This window comes from Coturnix japonica, chromosome W (genome assembly GCF_054131305.1).
Source record: "Coturnix japonica strain WE chromosome W, WE-NBRP24, whole genome shotgun sequence".
NCBI lineage: Eukaryota > Metazoa > Chordata > Aves > Galliformes > Phasianidae > Coturnix > Coturnix japonica.
This window is the reverse complement of record NC_140701.1, coordinates 31769897-31789845: the sequence shown is the minus strand read 5'-3', so window position 1 is coordinate 31789845 and position 19949 is coordinate 31769897. Positions and strand designations below refer to the sequence as shown.

Below are 19949 nucleotides of genomic sequence, written 5' to 3'. Positions count from 1 at the left end.
GCTGGACACGCTCTTTTTAATACACCCCAGTATGCCATTGGCTTTTTTGGCTACAAGGGCACACTGCTTGCTCATGGTCAATCTGTCGTCCACCAGGATGCCCAGGTCCCTCTCAGCAGAGCTCCTCTCCAGCAGGTCTTCCCCCAGCCTGTACTGGTGTATGCAATTATTTCTACCCAGGTGCAAGACTTTACACTTGCTTTTGTTAAACCTCATCCGGTTTCTTACTGCCCAGCTCTCCAGCCTGTCCAAGTCTCGCTGAATGGCAGCACAGCCTTCAGGCGTGTCAGCCAATCCTCCCAACTTCGTGTCATCAGCAAACTTGCTGAGGGTGCTCACTATTCTCTCATCAAGGTCATTGATGAAGATGTTGAACACTTTTCTATACTTACTTTTCTATAAGTATACCAGCGGTTATTCTTTGGCAATTCAGTATCATGGTGATAATTAAGTGGACAGTTGCATACTTTTCTTAGCTTCTATTAAGTTATATTTGTACAGTGTATATTTCAGAAGTGTGACAAAGAAACTAGCTGTATGTATCTCTATAAATAATTTTAAAAAATAACTTTTGCTACATCCAAAAACAATCAATATTATCAGATTTAATAAACTTGTCTGCAAACCTAATTCAGTTGTAAAACATTTCTTATTCAAATAGTGCCAGTCACTGAAACTGCCTTGCCAATGCCAGCGATCTTCTGCTAAAATTGGAAATTTGACATTGAGAAGCAGCACAGTGTAACAGGATTTGGTCTCTGAAACAAACTAGTTTATCTATATACTATACACATTTTTCAGAGATTGTATTTCAGACAAATTTTGTCATGTCCATAAACTGAAGAGTAAATTACACTCCTGGAGAACATCTTTTAAAATAGGCAATAAATAAGAATGCTGCAAGAATTATGAGATGGTGAATGGGTTTAATATAGAGATCTGTTTCTAAGTGACACTGAGTAAGATGCTAGTTTTGATACATCCACTGACTAATCATAGAATCTTTAGAGTTGGAAGGGGCCTCTGAAAGCCATTTAGTTCAAATCCCCTGCAATGAACGGGGACATCCATGGCAAGATCAGGTTTCCCAGGGCCTTATCCAGCCTCACCTTGAAAGTCTCCAGGGATAGGGCATCAACCACAGCACTGGGCAACCTGTGGTATTTCATCTTACAGAAGGATTATGTTAATGATTGCAGAATTACTGTAATTTGTTCTTTAAAGAAGCCTTTCTGTTATCACAGAGGTATCTGGGTGCAGCTGACATCACTTTAAATCAGTTTCAGTAAAGTTCAATTTCTAACCACCAAGAAAAAAAAAATTAGATTTCTTTAAATACAGTTTAAGCAAAGAAAAACACCTAAAATCAGGATGTTACCCATGGGGAAAAAAAAAGAAAAACAACACCAAAATAATTCCTTTGGGAAAAAATAAATTCCAACTTCAAATGACTAAGCCTCAGAAAATTATGTTTTTAGAGGGTCATTCCCTCTAAATTAAGAAACAAAACAAAAACCATAAAAACATGCTACCTGTTGAAAAGTCTACATTTAATTGCAGTGTAACACTTTTCAGTGCCCTAATTGTAGCACAACGTGCTTTTAAAAAGATTCATTTGAAATAATGTTACTCACCCAGCTTGGAAAATCAGACCAAGTTGGAACACGCTGACAGAGGTCACGAAGAATACGTATGATAATCACACAGGACTGCAGACCATTAGCTCTAGCCTCGAGAGCAATACAAAATCAAATTAATCAAGCCCAGCACCTACAGCAAATAGGACTTGTTGAAAGATTAAAACACCACTGTGCAGTGGAAGCTCAGATGCAAGATCGAAACAAATCATTCTATAAGTTTATTCCATGAGCTGCTATTTACAGAAGTATTTTATACAGGGTTAGTAATTTAAAGTGGTAGAAGTCAAAGTGCCCAGGTTATATGAGAATAACATTTCTTGATCCTCTGAGCACTTTGACCTATGTTAGCTTGTAACAATACATACAGTATCTTTCTATATTATAAATAAAAAGGATAGAGAGTGTTTACAAGTAGGTATAGAGATTGAAAAGTTAAGGGAATCTGTTTGGTTTCTTTATTGTGCCTTTGCCAAAATGCAAAGTCACTAAACCAGACAGCTGCTTCTCAACTTTCATTGCCCACACTTGGGAAAAAAAGTCTTAAAAGTCTTAAATCTAACACAAAGTTTTAAACACATTCCATTATTTAAAGCAATGTTACTCTGCAGCCTTTTGGAAAATATAACAAATATACAATGTAGGTTCACCCCAAGTGAGTCAAACTTTCAACATTGCCTTCTCAATCATCAGAAAAAAAAAATCATGTCAAATATGCAATAACTGCATAAAGCAGTTTCTCCATCCTCAACCTTCTACATTTTAATTTAGAGACCAGAAAAATATGGAGCTAATTAGCATGAACAACTCTGAGCGTTTTCACACAATTAAACACTTACATTGCAACTGAACTAATCTCTCATAAGGCTACAAGAAAGTAAAACAATGTTCCAAACCTGAAACCACTTAGCGTGGCGTAGAGCAGCCAGAGCGTCAAGGCATTTTTGCCTGTCCAAGGCGTCCGGTGGATCTTTCACCATACCCAAGGTTACATCTAAATTGGATTGAATTGACAAAATGCAGTGAGGAATGGGTGTTTGACCAGGCAAGACAATTCCTTAAAGTAGTTTCCACGTCACACACGCCATTTGAAGTTTAAATCCTTGAACAACAAATGTAAATGTTCCATAAAAGGTACTCAATTAGGATTAGGGCATCGACCCAGCACAAAGATCAAGAGCATAATATACTTAAGCTCTTGGGTTATTTTCAAATGCACTGTAGATTATGCAATGCCTAGTGCTTCTTTATTTAAGCTACCACTGGAAAAATACATATCCCCTAAAATTAAATACTGAAGAAGGATGGTTGTAAACAGTGCACTAGCACAGAGAATGCAAGACAGAAGGAACACAAAAATCCACTTTACTCAAGTAGAAATGTTCAAACTTAGTTTCTTGTATATTTTAAAAGTCATCTGTGATTTGGGACCTAGTCCTCAAAAGAAAAGTATAACAAATCTCAAAAGCCCTTGATGTGTAGTAACAATGTTATTTTTATTAATCTTAACCTTACAATGCAATTATTTTGCTTTAAAAGCTGACTAAAGGAATCTGAAACATTCTTCAATATTACAGAGTCCCACCACTGTGTGCCCCGGTGGCGCAGTGGTAGGAATGCCGCGTTGTAACACCGGAGGGCCCAGGTTTGAATCCCCCCTGTGGCGCAAGTGGTAGAAGTGTCGCTCTGCTACACAGGGGCTCGAATCCCGGGGGTTGGACTCGATGATCTCTAAGGTCCCTTCCAACCCGCAAGAGACTGTGATACTGTGATACTTTCTAGAACCCTCTCTTACTCAAATAAATTCCTCTAGTTGTGATATGTGTGCTACAATATAACTTAGGATTCAAAGAAAGATCTGAAAAGGGACTACTTAAGATTCATCAGGAAAAAGAAAGAAATTGTTTAAAAACAAAGCAGAATGTCTGAAAGATAAAAAAAAATATAAAAGATCTCAAATTCTGAAAATTATTTAATGAAGTTACCAATCTGACCGCTTTGTTACCTAAATGGAGGAGATCACAAGGCCGTTTTGGAAGTGTTTTAATCAATTTAATGGGAACCACTGAACAATGGGAACCACTGGTGAGGGGTCTGGAGCACAGTATTTATGAGGAGCAGCTGAAGGAGCTGAGCTGAGATCGTTCAGTCTGGAGAAGAGGAGGCTCGGGGGAGACCTTATTGCTCTCTATAACTACCTGAAGGGAGTTTGTATTGAGCTGGGGGTTGGCCTCTTCTCTTGTGTAACTGGTGATAGGACTAGAGGGAATGGCTTCAAGCTGCACCAAGGGAGGTTCAAACTGGATGTTAGGAAATAGTACTTCTTTGAAAGGGTGGTCAGGCACTGGAATGGGCTGCCCAGGGTGGAGTCACCAACCCTGGAGGTGTTCAAGGAACGTTTGGACGTGTTGAGGGACATGGTCTAGTGAGAACTATTGGTGATTGGTGGATGGTTGGACTGGATGATCTTGTAGGTCTTTTCCAACCTTGGTGATTCTGTGATTCTGAGATTCTGTGAACAATGTGAAATAGTATCTTCAGATTACATAGAACTATAAGGATATAATATATTGATCAGCTTCAGTAGTTCTTTCTTTTATTATCTGTAAAAGTGTCTAAAGTGGCTAGTAACAAAGAATACTGATAGCATAAATGGAAATATACCAGATAAGAAAAAACAAGAAGGTCTCTCTGAATGTAACTCATTTCACGGGACTTGGTTGTAAGAAACAATATAGTCTATTGCAGCAAGACATAAATTCAGGTAAGTCAAATAATCAAATTGAAAAAATAGTGTCATGGTTTTGTAATTCTGCTATTGGTACTCCACATCATAACATCATATATAGCACGGGTAATTAAAGAGTTAATACTTCAGTTCCGTGGACTGACAACTTTCTAGATACCTGCTTCTCAGAAGAGAAGATCTACATATCTCAGGGGACCTCACGGTCAGAGAAGGAAGATATGTCATGAAAGTCAGGGGATCTCGATCTCGGATGGGAGCTTGCTCTTTTTCGCTGTCTGGCTGGCTGCGGGTGTGTAGCTGTGTTTCCAAGTGGTGTGCCTTCATTCAAGTAGGCCCTTCAGTTTTGGAAACTCTTGAAGAGTGAGCAAAGCCCCAAAATGATGACAAGGTAACACTTTGCTATAGAAAGGGAAATGGGAACTTCACAGAAACCAAGACAAAGGGTAACTGTAGATAGTTTACATTTAAAGGGGCAGGGAAAAGGGGAATTACAGACACTTAGTCAATGGAAAACCAGAGAAGAGGGCAATAAAGATAAGAAGAAACTGTCTGGAGACCTCTGACAAGAAGAAGGATTAGATACCCCCGGGCAAGATGATGCAACATGGGAGAACAATAACAGCAGATAACACCAAGAAGAAAACAGAAGAAGAATTTCTCCCCAAAACAATGGCAAGGATCGTGGGGAATGGGGTCAGGGGGAATGAGGGAATGGGGTTGCGGGGAATGGGGCCATAGGGAATGTAATGAATATGTAATCAAACTGAGGAGGAGACTATTGATTATGTATTAGCTTGACCAATATCTGTAACACACTTTTCTCCTTTCGGTGTGCAAGTTTGGTGGAGCTATCCCCCTTGCACCCGGCACTGCGCGACGCTGGAATAAACATACCTGCTTTATAATTGTCATGGTTTTGTAATTTTGTAATTTTGCTATCAGTATTCCACATCATAACATCATGTCAAGTATGGATACTTCTATTGAATGTGCAGTCCACAGAAGAAGACTACATATCCCAGAGAACAACAGGAGTAACAATAAGTCACGGGACCAGGACGCTATATAATATCGTTCCCAGGCTGGAGTGCCCTCCTTCTTCTCTCGAACTTCTCGGAGAGAGGAAGCGTTCCAGCCGTGTCGCCTGGAGTTCACAGTAGGCCTCTCGGTTTTCGGGGACTCTCTCTCTCTGTTTGTTCGATTTGTTAGCCTCAATTATATTATATTGTGTTATCTTGTATTTCGATATCATATTTAGTAAAATAGGTTTTTCCTCCTTAGATTGTCGCTGTTTTTATCCCATTCCCCTTTTCCCCCTCCTTTCCGGGCCCCGGGGGGGCCCACGGGGTGGCTTCCCCTGTCACGGGCATAGGTAAATCTAAGTAACCCGTGACAGATTTTTTGGTGGAGAATGCGGGCATAGAGCTTTTTAGCTTTTAGAACGACTCTCTCTTTGCTCTTAAAGAGCTTTGTTAGCTTCGTTACGGGAGTGTTATCTTTTTCGTAGCTGCTCACTGAGAACGTGACCTTGAAATACCAGACAAACTGTCAACATTAAGGGCAGCTGCACATTCTCAGCATTGCTATCTAACTTTTGTATAGAAAACAAAGGGATTTCTTTCTCCCTTAGAGCAAAGCTAGCTAGCTCTGACTTTTACAGAGCCTTCCAGCTATGAATCCACTCTTCATCCCAGTTGCTCTGTTTAAGGGATTGAAAGAAATTATGATCTTCTCAAAGTATTGGTCAACTATTAACACCATAATTTGGTGTTGTGGAATTGTGCAGGTATATGGCATAATAAGGTGGATACTGATGGAGACGCCTGCCTTGTACTTATATGAGATGTGGTGTGGTCCGAATTTTGGCATCTACACCCCAGATGGAATTGTGAATCTTACAAACACTTGCATCCCAGATGGAATTGCGAATCTTACAAATACTTGCATCCCAGATGGAATGGGCAATTTTACAAACACCACCATGTTTAATCCATTGTACAGGCTAAAAAAACCTGCTTTTTTTAGGTTGTACTCTCAGATTTCCACACGCCTTTCAATAACTGAGATAGCGCTCATACTTGTATCCATGTTATCACTATCAATGAATGCATATATATTCCTATGCTTTCGTTCTATGCGGAAGTCTCCTCCAGAACCAGAGAAACCAGAGAATGATGACTGGCAGGGAATATGGAAAGGTTTAGGAAAAGTCTTAGAAGCATGGGGACCCGCAGTGTCATGGGATTTCACTCTTGAACACCTAAGGGACCCTGAGAAATTGAGTGAGTATTTGGGTCAGAGATCTAAGGAGGTAAAACTTATGTGAGGTTTGGCTTATGCATACCGTGCTTTGTATCATACTGTTCTGGAGAGAGAGAGTTTCCGATCTGAGATTCAAGCCCAAGTTAATTCTGATCAGTCACAGGAGGCATCAGTAGCAATATCAGTTGCCCCTGTGGAAGGCAAGAAATGGAAACAGGTGTCCATGCGTCTAGAACGAAAAGAAGGAGAAGCACAGGGGGGGGCAGCAGAAGACCCAGGTGCCGGGCATGGAGCAGTACCGAAAAAAGCAAAGGCAAAAACCAAGAGGCATGAAGAAGAGACTGATGATGAGGAGGAAATCACCTATTGCCGACCTCTGAAGCTGACTGAAATCCAAGGCTCAAGAAAGGAGTTCACACGGCGTCAAGATGAAGGTATCCTTTCTTGGTTGCTTCGCTGCTGGGACAACGGGGCCAACAGCTTGTCTCTAGATGGTAATGAAGCTCGCCAACTAGGAAGCATTGCCCAAGATGCAGGTATCGACAGAGGGATTAGCAGATGTTCGGATGGAGCTGCCACTCTCTGGTTGCGGCTGTTAGAAGCCGTGAGAGAAAGGTACCCCTATAAGGATGCTTTGAAGCCTAAATTTGATAGTTGGAATACCGTCCAAAAAGGTATTCAGCGCCTGAGGGAACTGGCCATGGCGAAAATGTTGTACAGCCCTGATCCAAGCGAACTTGACCCTGAGAGAGTGAGGGCCGATCCTGACATGTGGCAGAAAATCACAAGTACAGCACCAGAGAGAATTGCACAGTCATTGGTAGCAGGTTCTAAAGGGTTCGAGGACAGATGGCCCCGAGTTGTTGAGCTGATTATAATGCTTCAAACCACCGATCAGCAGCTCCCTCAACTGCATGCCGCAGTTTCTGCCATCTCACGGCTAGAAAACCGAGTAGATGAAATGTGCAAGAAATTGTTTCCATCAACTAATCGTAATGATCCCGTAATAGTATCAGAAACAACTGATGAAGGTCAATCCTCGTACGGGCCACCAGGTCTAATGAAGGATCTGATCAAAGTATTCCAGTCCTACTCCTCACCTGCATCATCAAAAGTCTCAGCTGTTAAACGCACACGCTTTCCAGCTCGAGCAAAGAACAACGGTACGATTGCACCGCGTGTTTCCATGTGGCGCTACCTACGTGACCGTGGAGAAGACATGAGGAAGTGGCATGATCAGCCTACTTCTTCACTACGAGCACGGGTGAAAGAACTACTAGACATACCAATCACCAGTGGAGTTGCTCCAGTCATCACAGGTAACCAATAGAGGGGCCCTGCCCTCAGTCAGGGGAGGGAAAGGGATAATAGAGTTTTTGGACTGTGTGGATTCGATGGCCTGGCACATCAGAACCACAGGAATATAAGGCGCTGGTGGATACCGGTGCACAGTGCACCCTAATGCCCTCCAGTCATGAAGGGACAGAATCAATCTATATTTCTGGAGTGACTGGGGGCTCTCAAGAATTGACTGTGCTGGAGGCTGAAATAAGTCTCACTGGCAAAGACTGGCAAAAACATCCTATTGTTACTGGCCCAGGGGCTCCATGTATACTGGGTATTGATTACCTCAGAAGGGGGCATTTCAAGGATCCTAAGGGGTATCGATGGGCCTTTGGGATAGCTGCTGTAGATATGGACAACATTAAGCAGCTGTCTGTTTTGCCTGGCCTGTCAGAGGACCCATCTGTTGTGGGGCTGCTACGAGTAAAAGAGCAGCAGGTACCGATTGCTACAAAGACAGTGCACAGACGGCAGTATCGCACCAACAGGGATTCCTTGCTCCCCATTCATGATTTGATTCGCCAGTTGGAGAATCAGGGAGTGATCAGTAAAACTCACTCACCTTTTAACAGTCCCATATGGCCAGTGCGTAAAGCCAGTGGAGAATGGAGGCTGACAGTAGACTACCGTGGCCTGAATGAGGTCACACCCCCATTGAGCGCTGCTGTGCCGGACATGTTGGAACTCCAGTATGAGCTGGAGTCAAAAGCAGCCAAATGGTATGCCACCACTGACATTGCCAATGCCTTCTTCTCTATTCCTTTGGCTGCAGAATGTAAGCCACAGTTTGCCTTCACCTGGAGGGGCATTCAGTATACTTGGAACCGTTTGCCCCAGGGGTGGAAACACAGCCCAACCATTTGCCATGGGTTGGTCCAAACTGTACTGGAACAGGGTGGTGCTCCTGAACACCTGCAGTACATTGATGACATTGTTGTGTGGGGCGATACAGCAGAAGAAGTTTTCACAAAAGGAGAGCAGATAATCCAAATTCTTCTATAAGCCGGCTTTGCTATTAAGCGAAGCAAAGTAAAAGTGCCTGCCCAGGAAATTCAGTTCTTAAGTATAAAGTGGCAGGATGGACGTCGTCACATCCCAACAGATGTGATCGACAAAATCACTGCTATGTCTCCACCCACTAATAAGAAAGAGACACAATCTTTTCTGGGCGTAGTGGGCTTTTGGAGGATGCACGTTCCAAACTACAGCCTCATTGTAAGCCCCCTTTATCAGGTGACGCGGAAGAAGAATGATTTTGCATGGGGCCCTGAGCAGCAGCAGGCTTTTGAACAGATTAAACAAGAGATAGCCCGTGCTGTAGCTCTGGGGACAGTACGGACTGGACAGGATGTAAAGAACATCCTCTACACTGCTGCTGGAGAGAAAGGCCCCACTTGGAGTTTGTGGCAAAGAGCCTCAGGAGAGACCCGAGGCCGACCCCTGGGATTCTGGAGTCGATCATATAAGGGGTCTGAAGAGTGCTACACTCCAACTGAGAAGGAGATCTCAGCCGCGTATGAGGGGGTTCGGGATGCTTCCGAAGTAGTTGGGACTGAAACACAGCTCCTTTTGGCACCTCGACTGCCAGTGCTGAACTGGATGTTCAAAGGACAGGTTCCCTCCACCCATCACACTACCGATGCCACCTGGAGCAAGTGGATTACGCTGATTACACAGCGAGCGCGAATGGGAAACCTCAATCGTCCAGGAATTTTAGAGGTGATCATGGACTGGCCTGAAGGTAAAAAGTTTGGGACATCACCAACAGAAGAGGTGTCACGTGCTAAAGAGGCACCACCATACAACGAATTACCAGAAAATGAAAACAAATATGCCCTATTCACTGACGGATCATGTCGCATTGTAGGGAAGCATCGCAAATGGAAAGCTGCTGTGTGGAGCCCCACACGACAGGTTGCAGAGGCCACTGAAGGTAAGGGAGAATCAAGTCAGTTTGCAGAGGTAAAAGCTGTCCAGCTGGCCTTAGATGTTGCTGAACGGGAGAGGTGGCCAATGCTGTATCTTTATACTGACTCATGGATGGTGGCAAATGCCTTATGGGGGTGGTTACAGCAATGGGAACAAAATAACTGGCAACGGAAGGGTAAATCTGTTTGGGCCGCTGAATTATGGAAGGACATTGCTGCCCGAACAAAGAATATGGTTGTAAAGGTGCGTCATGTGGATGCACATGTTCCCAAAAGTCGGGCTACTGAAGAACAACAAAACAACCATCAGGTAGATAAAGCTGCCAAAATTGAGGTGGCTCAAATCGACTTGGACTGGCAGAATAAGGGCGAATTATTTCTAGCTCGATGGGCTCATGAGACCTCAGGTCATCAAGGAAGAGACGCGACATATAAGTGGGCCAGAGACCGAGGGGTGGACTTAACCATGGATGCTATTGCGCAGATTATTCATGATTGTGAAACATGTGCCATAATTAAACAAGCCAAAAGGATGAAACCTCTCTGGGAGGAAGGGCGGTGGCAAAAGTATAAATATGGGGAGGCGTGGCAGGTTGATTATATCACCTTGCCACGATCTCGGAGTGGTAAGTGTTATGTACTCACCATGGTAGAGGCAACCACTGGGTGGCTTGAAACATACGCAGTACCCCATGCTACTGCTCGAAACACCATATTAGGTCTTGAGAAACAAGTCCTGTGGTGACATGGCACCCCAGAAAGAATTGAATCTGATAATGGGACACATTTCAAAAATTCCCTTATAAATACTTGGGCCAAAGATCATGGCATTGAGTGGATTTATCATATTCCCTACCATGCACCAGATTCTGGTAAAATTGAACGATATAATGGGTTGTTGAAAACTATGTTGAAAGCAATGGGTACTGGAACATTTAAGCACTGGGAGAAGAATCTGGCAGAAGTCACTTGGTTGGTCAATACTAGAGGATCTGTCAATCATGATGGTCCTAGTCAATCTAGCCCCCTACACACTGTAGAGGGAGATAAGGTCCCTGTTGTACATGTAAAGAACATGTTAGTAAAAGCTGTTTGGGTCCTTCCAGCTTCTGGAAAGGGCAAACCTATCCGTGGAACTGTCTTTGCCCAGGGACCTGGGTGCACTTGGTGGGTAATGCAGAAGGATGGGGATTTTCAATGTGTGCCACAAGGGAATTTGATGCTGGGGGAGTGCAGTCAATAATTTTATGTATCTATATATATATATATATGTTTGCATGTGTAGTGTATTTTAGTTATTATAGTTGTACATTTAGTTATGTTACATGCAGTTCTACTGTTTAGCTATCATAATTTTACATACGTGTATATATATGTATATATATATTTACCATGATGTAATAATGTAGAATAAGGGGTGGAATGTCATGGTTTTGTAATTTTGTAATTTTGTTATCAGTATTCCACATCATAACATCATGTAAAGTATGGATACTTCTATTGAATGTGCAGTCCACAGAAGAAGACTACATATCCCAGAGAACAACAGGAGTAACAATAAGTCACGGGACCAGGACGCTATATAATATCGTTCCCAGGCTGGAGTGCCCTCCTTCTTCTCTCGAACTTCTCGGAGAGTGTCACGGGCATAGGTAAATCTAAGTAACCCGTGACAATAATCCATCTTTGGATTATAGAGTTTGATTCCGCAAGTCACTCTCTCTCTTATTTTATTTGATTTATTAGCCTCGGTTTCAACTAGATTGTATTATATTGTGCTATCTTGCATTCTAATATCATAGTTAGTGAAATAAGTGAAATAAGTTTTCCTCCTCAGATTGTTGCCACCGCTCTGTTTTTTTTCCTTTCTCTCTGAGCCCATCTCCCATCTCCCTACCCTTTTCCCTTTTCCTTTCCCATTTTTGGGAGCCAGGGGGCCCATGGGCCTACTGCACCTCCCCCACCCCCCCATGTTACGGGCATAGATTGGTCTAGATAACTCCATGACAAATAGCAAAAGAAACAGGTCAACATGGAGCAACTTGTAGGGATGCTGCAGAGGCAGCTCTCTACCTGCCACCTACTTATAAACAAATGTAAAATAAATAGTAGGATAATTTACTGTGAGCTAAAAAGCTATATACGAGCACAGTGCTACAACTTTCCAGTATTACAATTAAATTTAAACTAAAGTACTACATTCAGATTTAGGCATTTTTATATAATATTCTTATTGCTCTGCACAGAATTAAAAAGAGAAGAATTTCAAGATAAGAACCATGTTGAGAAGAACACATCTTCTCACATAGATACTCAAACTTATGGATCATACATTGAAGTTGAAATGAAAAAACAAGGCATTTACGGTGCAAATGAAGACATTTAAAGTGGTATCATTTAAAACTAACAAGCCCAAACACACAAAACAAAATCAAATCTATACAAGAGAGGTGCCAAGTAAGATAATTAATGAAATGAGTACAACTTGGATATTAGAGACACTCAGATATTAGGTACACTCAGAGAAAACCCACAGAAGGAAAACAAATGGCAAAGTAAGACTGAGAAATTTTAAGTAAAAATATGGGTTTGTTGGGCCTAGTAGTTTCATCAGTCAATTAATTACATTCTTCTAAAACTAATATGCAATTAGGTGACACTGCAAACTTTTAGCACAATAATTCACTACATAATTTGAAACTCCCCTTACTTGACTTCTAGCTCTGAAAAATGACAATTTGGAAAATCATTTTTCTAAAAACGATTATGTTGAAAGTGCACAGAAGAGAATCTTGTTCAGTTCTGGAAATGTCAATCTAAACTGTGCTAGAATGTTAGAAAACATACAAATACCTTTGAAAGTTAAAAAGACTATGAATGTCAGAAATTTCTAAGATACCTCTATTGCACTGAGAATATAATGATTGTAAAAAAAAAATAAATAAGTAAACTCTTGTAATATTTAATCTGTGGATTTTTGCACCTCTTTCACATTTTAGGATTAACCCATTAAAGACTATTTAACTAAATTCAGATTCCAATCCTACCACCCTGTTAAGCTAACACACAAAAATGAATTAATTTACAAAACACAATCACAGATTCTCACCCTATATACCATATTTATTACTAGTTTACATATAAGGGGTTAATCTTCAGGTAGACATGCCATGTCCACACTATTTCTTCATTAAAACTTAACAGGTATATACATTTTGTTAAATTTTATTGCGTGAAATACTTATTAGCCAGTCAACTGTTTCAAAACTAGTGTGAACACTGCTTAATTCTAGAAAGACACAAAGACAAAAAGAAAAAACAAAACAAAACAAAAATAAAACACCAAGTAACAGTAAATGCTAGGACTATGCATCCAAACTCCCTCTTTTGTAAAGTATGACAGGTGTGACACCAAGCTTTAGAAAACCTTGGTCAAAAATCCTTCCAGTGTCTTGGCAACAACACCTGACAGGAATCAAGTCCCTCTGCTAGAAGGCTTTGGACCAGGGCTGTTATCTAATGATAAAACAAAACAAAACAAACACAAGTGCATACATATATGTGTTTTTAAATATGTACACTTGGTTTACTGAAGGAAAGATTCCACAGCAGGAGTTAAAGAACTTCAAATATATTAGATTTGTTAAACTATCAAACTCACAATACTGTAAGGAAGAGTAGCTATGAAATAGCAATATAATTTCACACAGTTGTTAGGGTTTTTTTTAAGCCTTTTATCATGTAATGAGATTATTACACATCACACATTATTCTACTCGATGTGCAAGTCTCAGTCTCCTCTGTACTCAAACTGGTTCTTTCAGTAAAGTCTTCGTTATCACCTGAACTGGCTCCCCAAGCAAGATAAAAAACCGAAAACTTTAAACCACTGTAAGACAAAGAGCATGAGAAGATGCAGTAAGAAAAAAAAAGAACAAATACACAGTTTATTTTACAGCAAATAATCAACAGTCTTCATAAGGCCTTCTTTGCTGCAATAATTTGCAATACCATCTTCTATTTTCTCTCATTTCAAGAGTGAAATTTACTGCACATTCGTTTTATACTGCTCACTGTCTTGCAGAAAAATCTAACTTGATTTTGCTTGCCTACATGTAGCACTGCATTCAACAGTGAATAAACTCAGAATGAACATTTTAACTCACGTGGATCAGACAAAAGTAAAGATATGTTTCCTTTAGGAGTGTCATGGTTTTGTAATGTTACTGTCAATATTCCACATCATAACATCATGTGCAGTATGGATCATTAAAAAGTTCATACTCCAGTTCCATGCAATAACAACGTCCCGAATACTCAGCTCTCAGAAGAGAACTACGTATCCCAGAGGACTTCGTGGTCAGAGATAAGTCACGGGATGAGGACATATATAATCTCACTCCCAGGCTGGAGTTCTCTCTCTCTCTCAGACTCTTGGAGAGTGGGAAGCGTTCCAGCCATGTCGCCTAGAGTTCACAGTAGGCCTCTCGGTTTTTGGGGACTATCTCTCTCTGTTTTGTTCGATTTATTAGCCTCAATAATATTGTATTATATTGTGTTTTCTTGTATTCCGATATCATATTTAGTAAAATAAGTTTTCCTCCTTAGATTGCCGCGGCTGTTTTCTTTTCCCATTCCCCTTTTCCCTTCCCTTTCAGGCCGGGGGCCCTGTCACGGGCACAGGTAGATCTAGGTAACCCGTGATTTTGGTGGAGAATGCGGGCATAAACTGCTGTTTATTAGCTTTTATAACGAATATCTCTTTGCTCTTAGAGAGCTTCGTTAGCTTCGTTAGGGGAGTGTTATCTTTTTGTAGCTGCTCACTGAGAACGTGACCTTGAAAGTCCAGGCGGACTGTCAACATTCAGGGGTAGCTGTAAACTCTGAGCATTGCTATCTTGCTTTTGTAAAGAAAGCAAAGGGATTTCTTTCTCTCTCAGAGCACAGCTAGCTAGCTCTAATTTTTACAGCGCCTGCCAGCTAGTGCCAGCTGTGAATCTGCTCTTTATTTTAGGAGCACAGCGCAGGGGATTCAAAACCATCATCCTCTTCAGAACTTATTGGCCCATTCTTAATTTTTTGATTTCTTGTTATGGAATATATGGATTAAACAACCAAGTAAGGGCACTGATGGAGACACCTGCCCGGTACCTATATGAAATGTGGTATAATTTGAATTTTGACACTTATATCCCAGATGGAGTAGCTAATTTTACAGTGGCTAATTTCACAATTGCTAATTTCACAGCAGCTAACTTTACAAACACCACGATGTTCAATCCGGTTTCCAGGCTGTCTTCTCAGATTGCCGCACATTTTTGGAAAACCGAGTTAGTGTTCATGTTATCAGTATCAATGTATGTGCACCACTACATTCGTTCTATGCGGAAGTCTTTTCCAAAACCAGAGAACGCTGACGGGCAGGGAATATGGAAATGTTTAGGAAAAATCTTAGAAGCGTGGGGACCCGCAGTGTCGTGAGATTTCACTCTTGAACACCTGAGGGACCCTGAGAAATTAAGGCCAGTACGGACGGGACAGGATGTGAAGAACATCCTCTACACTGCTGCTGGAGAGAAAGGTCCCACTTGGAGTCTGTGGCAAAGAGCTTCAGGAGAGACCCGAGGCCGACCCCTGGGATTTTGGAGTCAAGCGTATAAGGGGTCTGAAGAGTGCTACACTCCAACTGAGAAGATCTTAGCCGTGTATGAGGGGGTTCGGGCTGCTTCCGAAGTAGTTGGTACTGAAACACAGCTCCTTCTGCCACCTCGACTGCCAGTGCTGAACTGGATGTTCAAAGGAGAGGTTCCCTCCACCCATCACACTACTGATGCCACCTGGAGCAAGTGGATTGCACTGATTACACAACGAGCACGGATGGGGAATCTCAATCGTCCAGGAATTTTAGAGGTGATCATGGACTGGCCTGAAGGTAAAAAGTTTGGGACATCACCAACAGAAGAGGTGTCACGTGCTAAAGAGGCACCACCATACAGTGAACTACCAGAAAATGAAAAGAAATTTGCCCTGTTCACTGACGGATCATGTTGTATTGTAGGGAAGCATCGCAAATGGAAAACTGCTGTGTGGAGCCCCACACGACAAGTTGCAGAGGCCACTGAAGGTAAAGGAGAATCAAGTCTGTTTGCAGAGGTAAAGGCTGTCCAGCTGGCCTTTGATGTTGCTGAACGGGAGAGGTGGCCAAAGCTTTATCTTTATACTGACTCATGGATGGTGGCAAATGCCTTATGGGTGTGGTTACAGCAATGGGAACAAAATAACTGGCAGTGGAGGGGCAAACCTATTTGGGCTGCTGAACTGTGGAAAGACATTTCTGCCCAAGCAAGAGATATGGTTTTAAAGGTGCGTCACGTGGATGCACACGTTCCCAAGAGTCGGGCTTCTGAAGAACAACAAAACAACCATCAGGTAGATAAAGCTGACAGAATTGAGGTGGCTCAAATAGACTTGGACTAGCAGAATAAGGGTGAATTATTTCTAGCTCGATGGACCCATGAGACCTCGGGCCATCAAGGAAGAGACGTGACATATATGTGGGCCAGAGACCGAGGAGGCATAAATTAAGGGATTGATTGTAGGCATTTGAAATTTAATTTTAGTCCGTATCATAAAATTTTAGGCCAAAAACAATTGAGTATTGTGGCAAAATCAATACTGCACTTTTGCACAGTTCATTAATGATTCTATGGTTAAAGAAATTAACATGGTGCTTTAGGTTAACTTCTTCTAATGATTAATCTAATTTAATAATCAAAGCTCTTAAGTGAAAGTAGTCTTTATGAAGGTAAGCAATATGCAAAGTCTGATTCAGCACAGACAAACCAAGAGTCATGTTACACTTAAGACTGCCAAAAAACTAATATTGGTTGGGTGTGACAGTACACATACAAAAAGTTTATAGTTAGGTATGATATGCACAGATTAAAAATCATGTACAAAGCACTCAAAGGCTCTTCAGAAGTCATCCAAATTACAGAACAAATCTTCAGAATTTTGTTTCTGATTATGCAGGATGACTTTGTTAACACAGTTTGCTTATGATGCACTAGTCACAGGTAGAGATCATTCACTAATGCATTATAAAAACCTGAAATATTTTAGAGAACGTGTAAAGATGAGATGAAATTTAAAATAAAAAAAAAAAATTGGTTTATATAAATAGATTTATACACAAGCACATGTATACATAAATACATACATTTTTTTCAGTCTGCATGAGAGGCATTAAGATATCCTCAGATTCCCTATTTGTAGTTTCATGGTCAAACATCTGAACCCTGTTTGCCATGATGTCTTTCAACTATTAAAATACAGGATTAAGAGGAAACATATGTTAATTTTATCTGACCCATAAACCAGAAAAACAATGTACTGCAGACATGCTTGTTTGTTTAAAAGCTTTTGTAGCTTTGAAAGTGTTAAATAATAGATCCTAAAGCAACACTGCTGGCACCAGAGAAACTGCAGACTTCAGAAACTTAAACTGATTTACAAGCTACAACTTTCAATTACAAAGCTGTTTCTTATTGTACTAGTCAGTTTGCCAGTTGGATATAAGACTGATTGTAAAACCAGGAGTCTAAATATACTCACAAAAAGCACTCCAGACTCAAAAGCAACCTCAAGAGAGCTGGAAAAAATATTTTCAAGTTAGAAGCACTATCACCATCAAAAGTATTAAACAAGTGCATTTTAAGTGCCACTGATCATTGGAATGCATAAATGATGGTAATACTGATCCATTTTAAATCCAAAACCATGTGATTTGGTTTTCTAAAAAGATAAAAAATTTTTCTTAGGGCAAGACTGCCCTAGAAAGCCAGTTTATAGACACTTCTGATAAAATTGTTAGTTCTCCATGTAATTTTATAAGAGAGGGAAAATTAGTCAAGTTTGTACCTTTTCCAGAAAGCTGAGGTTGGACATAAAGTTAGAATTTAAAAAAAAAATAAATGCATAATATCAGCATTTATTTTAACCAATTGTTGTTTACCAAGACTGGTTGTTGAAAAACAAGGTTTTAATTAGTATTAGCGGTGCCAGCATGTTACCTTCCAGGACCTTAATGCCATCTTAAGCAGAATAGATGAACATATAAAAATACATAAGAAAGAATTAACATCTTTAACAACTTTCCAACCTCCATTCCTCATGTTCTCCTCCCGAATGACTGGAGATGTCAGTGTGATAGTAACTTGCATTTTGGGTTCCAGACATGAATTTAAAATTATTGCTGCTTCTGGGACTGCACACTTTATATCATATTTCTCAGGACTTATTACCTAAATAATGGGAAACAGATTTCTATTAGCACATGACCAAGAATTGTATGGAGAAGAAAATGGACATCAACATAGTCTTTTAAAGAGAAAGACAGAAATGCAGTAATAACTATATGAAGCAGATACTTGTATTTTCAAAGAAGCCACAGTATATGCAATTTATATATATATATAAATATAAACATATAGGTATATAGAGATATATGGACTTACACCCTGTTACCAAAACATTAATAAAAATACACAGCAGTCATCAAGCATTCAAAAGAAGAACTATCCATAAGGAAATTCATATACAAAGTAAATTACATAACACAAGTTGTGGAACTACAAAGCATATATACTGGAAACAGAGTGAAATTAATGGATAACATTGACCTTCAGGCAGTAGGCTTCCTATAACACTGCAGTAACTGTGCAATAGAACATCTTCCTCTGATCATTTTTATTTGCCAGTTACATAATATTATTAAAGGATGATTTATATAACAGCACTAGCATTCATATCTAGACACTTTTAAATACACAATATACAGAAAGCAAAACATGCAGCATGGTCACTGAATTTAGAAGAAAACACTCAAAATGAAAAGAAACTGAACCTGATCTATGAAATGCAGCAGTCAGTCCTGAAGACGTGATTTGAAGAGAGATTGTTTTTTAAATAAACTGCATCTTTACAAAAAATAAAAAAATAAAAAAATAAAATCTAAACACTACTTACTGCAAGCTGTTTGGGAAGACTTTCAGCAATATTGCTGAGTAACGTCTTTGAAGGCTTCTCAGCACATAACAAAACAAGATTGACGTTTTTGTCTCCACGGAGCAGCAAACCTTTAGCCAAAACACCTACCCGTAAAACTCCTTTCAAAGCTCTGTGAAGTAAATTATAGTTAGAAGTTGCATTAGAATAACATGAAAACCTTAAAATTAATCCTGAAGACAGAATAATGAAATAAAATTGGAATATTCCATCTACTCTTGAGGCCACAATCCTCATCAAAATTTGCTGTATCTAAACCTAAATAGAAAAGTATCCCTGGAAGTCACTGAGAAAGTACAAAAGGGAAATAACAAAAACATTAAATGACTTTTAGAAACAAAAGATTACTTTCTTAAAAGATAAAAATACCTGTCTTTACTGCTGTCTTTTTTATCATCTCCCTCTTTGCACTTGTTCTTTTCATGTTCAGTCATGTTGTCAGAAACAAGTTTCAAAGCACGCTCAGTAATAGAAACAATTTTTTGGACTGCCTGCAGTTCCTCCTCTGTTGGATATATTGTTGCATGTTTGGTCATCACATAGCGGTCATCAGAGGAGTCAGGGCGGCGTAGAGGCTAAATGGAGGAACAAGTATATTTTTGAAATGTGGGTACACTTCAAAGTTCACAGAATATTCAAACCTCAAATCACTTAAATGTAACAAAACATGAACTGAGAAGTCCTTAACATCTTACACTGCTCACAAACAATCATGTCTGAAGAAATATGAACTGCATAAAAATAAAACCAATTATGAAAGCTACGGATCCAAAGTGCTCCTCACATTAATATCTAATGTATTCTTACCAATCAGGGAATACTTGCATACTTATTCACTGCTGCAAAATAAAGTATCTATAGTTGCTTTCATAGAAAGAAGAATTCAAATATGAAGGGACCTCTAAAGGTCTATAGACCAACTTCCTGTGCAAAACGTGGTCATCTATAAGATCAAATTGTGTG

At 40.2% G+C, this 19949-nt stretch overlaps 1 protein-coding gene across 6 annotated transcripts in view; it reads right to left on the bottom strand.

The window, feature by feature from the left end:
* LOC146754691 (zinc finger RNA-binding protein-like) overlaps positions 1-19949 on the bottom strand; it is a 127592-nt gene that overhangs the window by 4647 nt on the left and 102996 nt on the right. For 5 of the 6 annotated variants that reach the window (XM_085527716.1, XM_085527717.1, XM_085527719.1 and 2 more), the window contains 5 exons: positions 19356-19561; positions 18948-19098; positions 18082-18223; positions 2534-2631; positions 1635-1730 (listed from right to left, as the gene is read on the bottom strand). In XM_085527716.1, coding sequence (XP_085383842.1) covers positions 1635-1730; positions 2534-2631; positions 18082-18223; positions 18948-19098; positions 19356-19561 — 693 coding nt within the window. Of the gene's footprint in view, positions 1-1634; positions 1731-2533; positions 2632-13018; positions 13810-18081; positions 18224-18947; positions 19099-19355; positions 19562-19949 lie in introns of those variants that run through there. The other variant, XM_085527720.1, reaches the window with a different exon arrangement.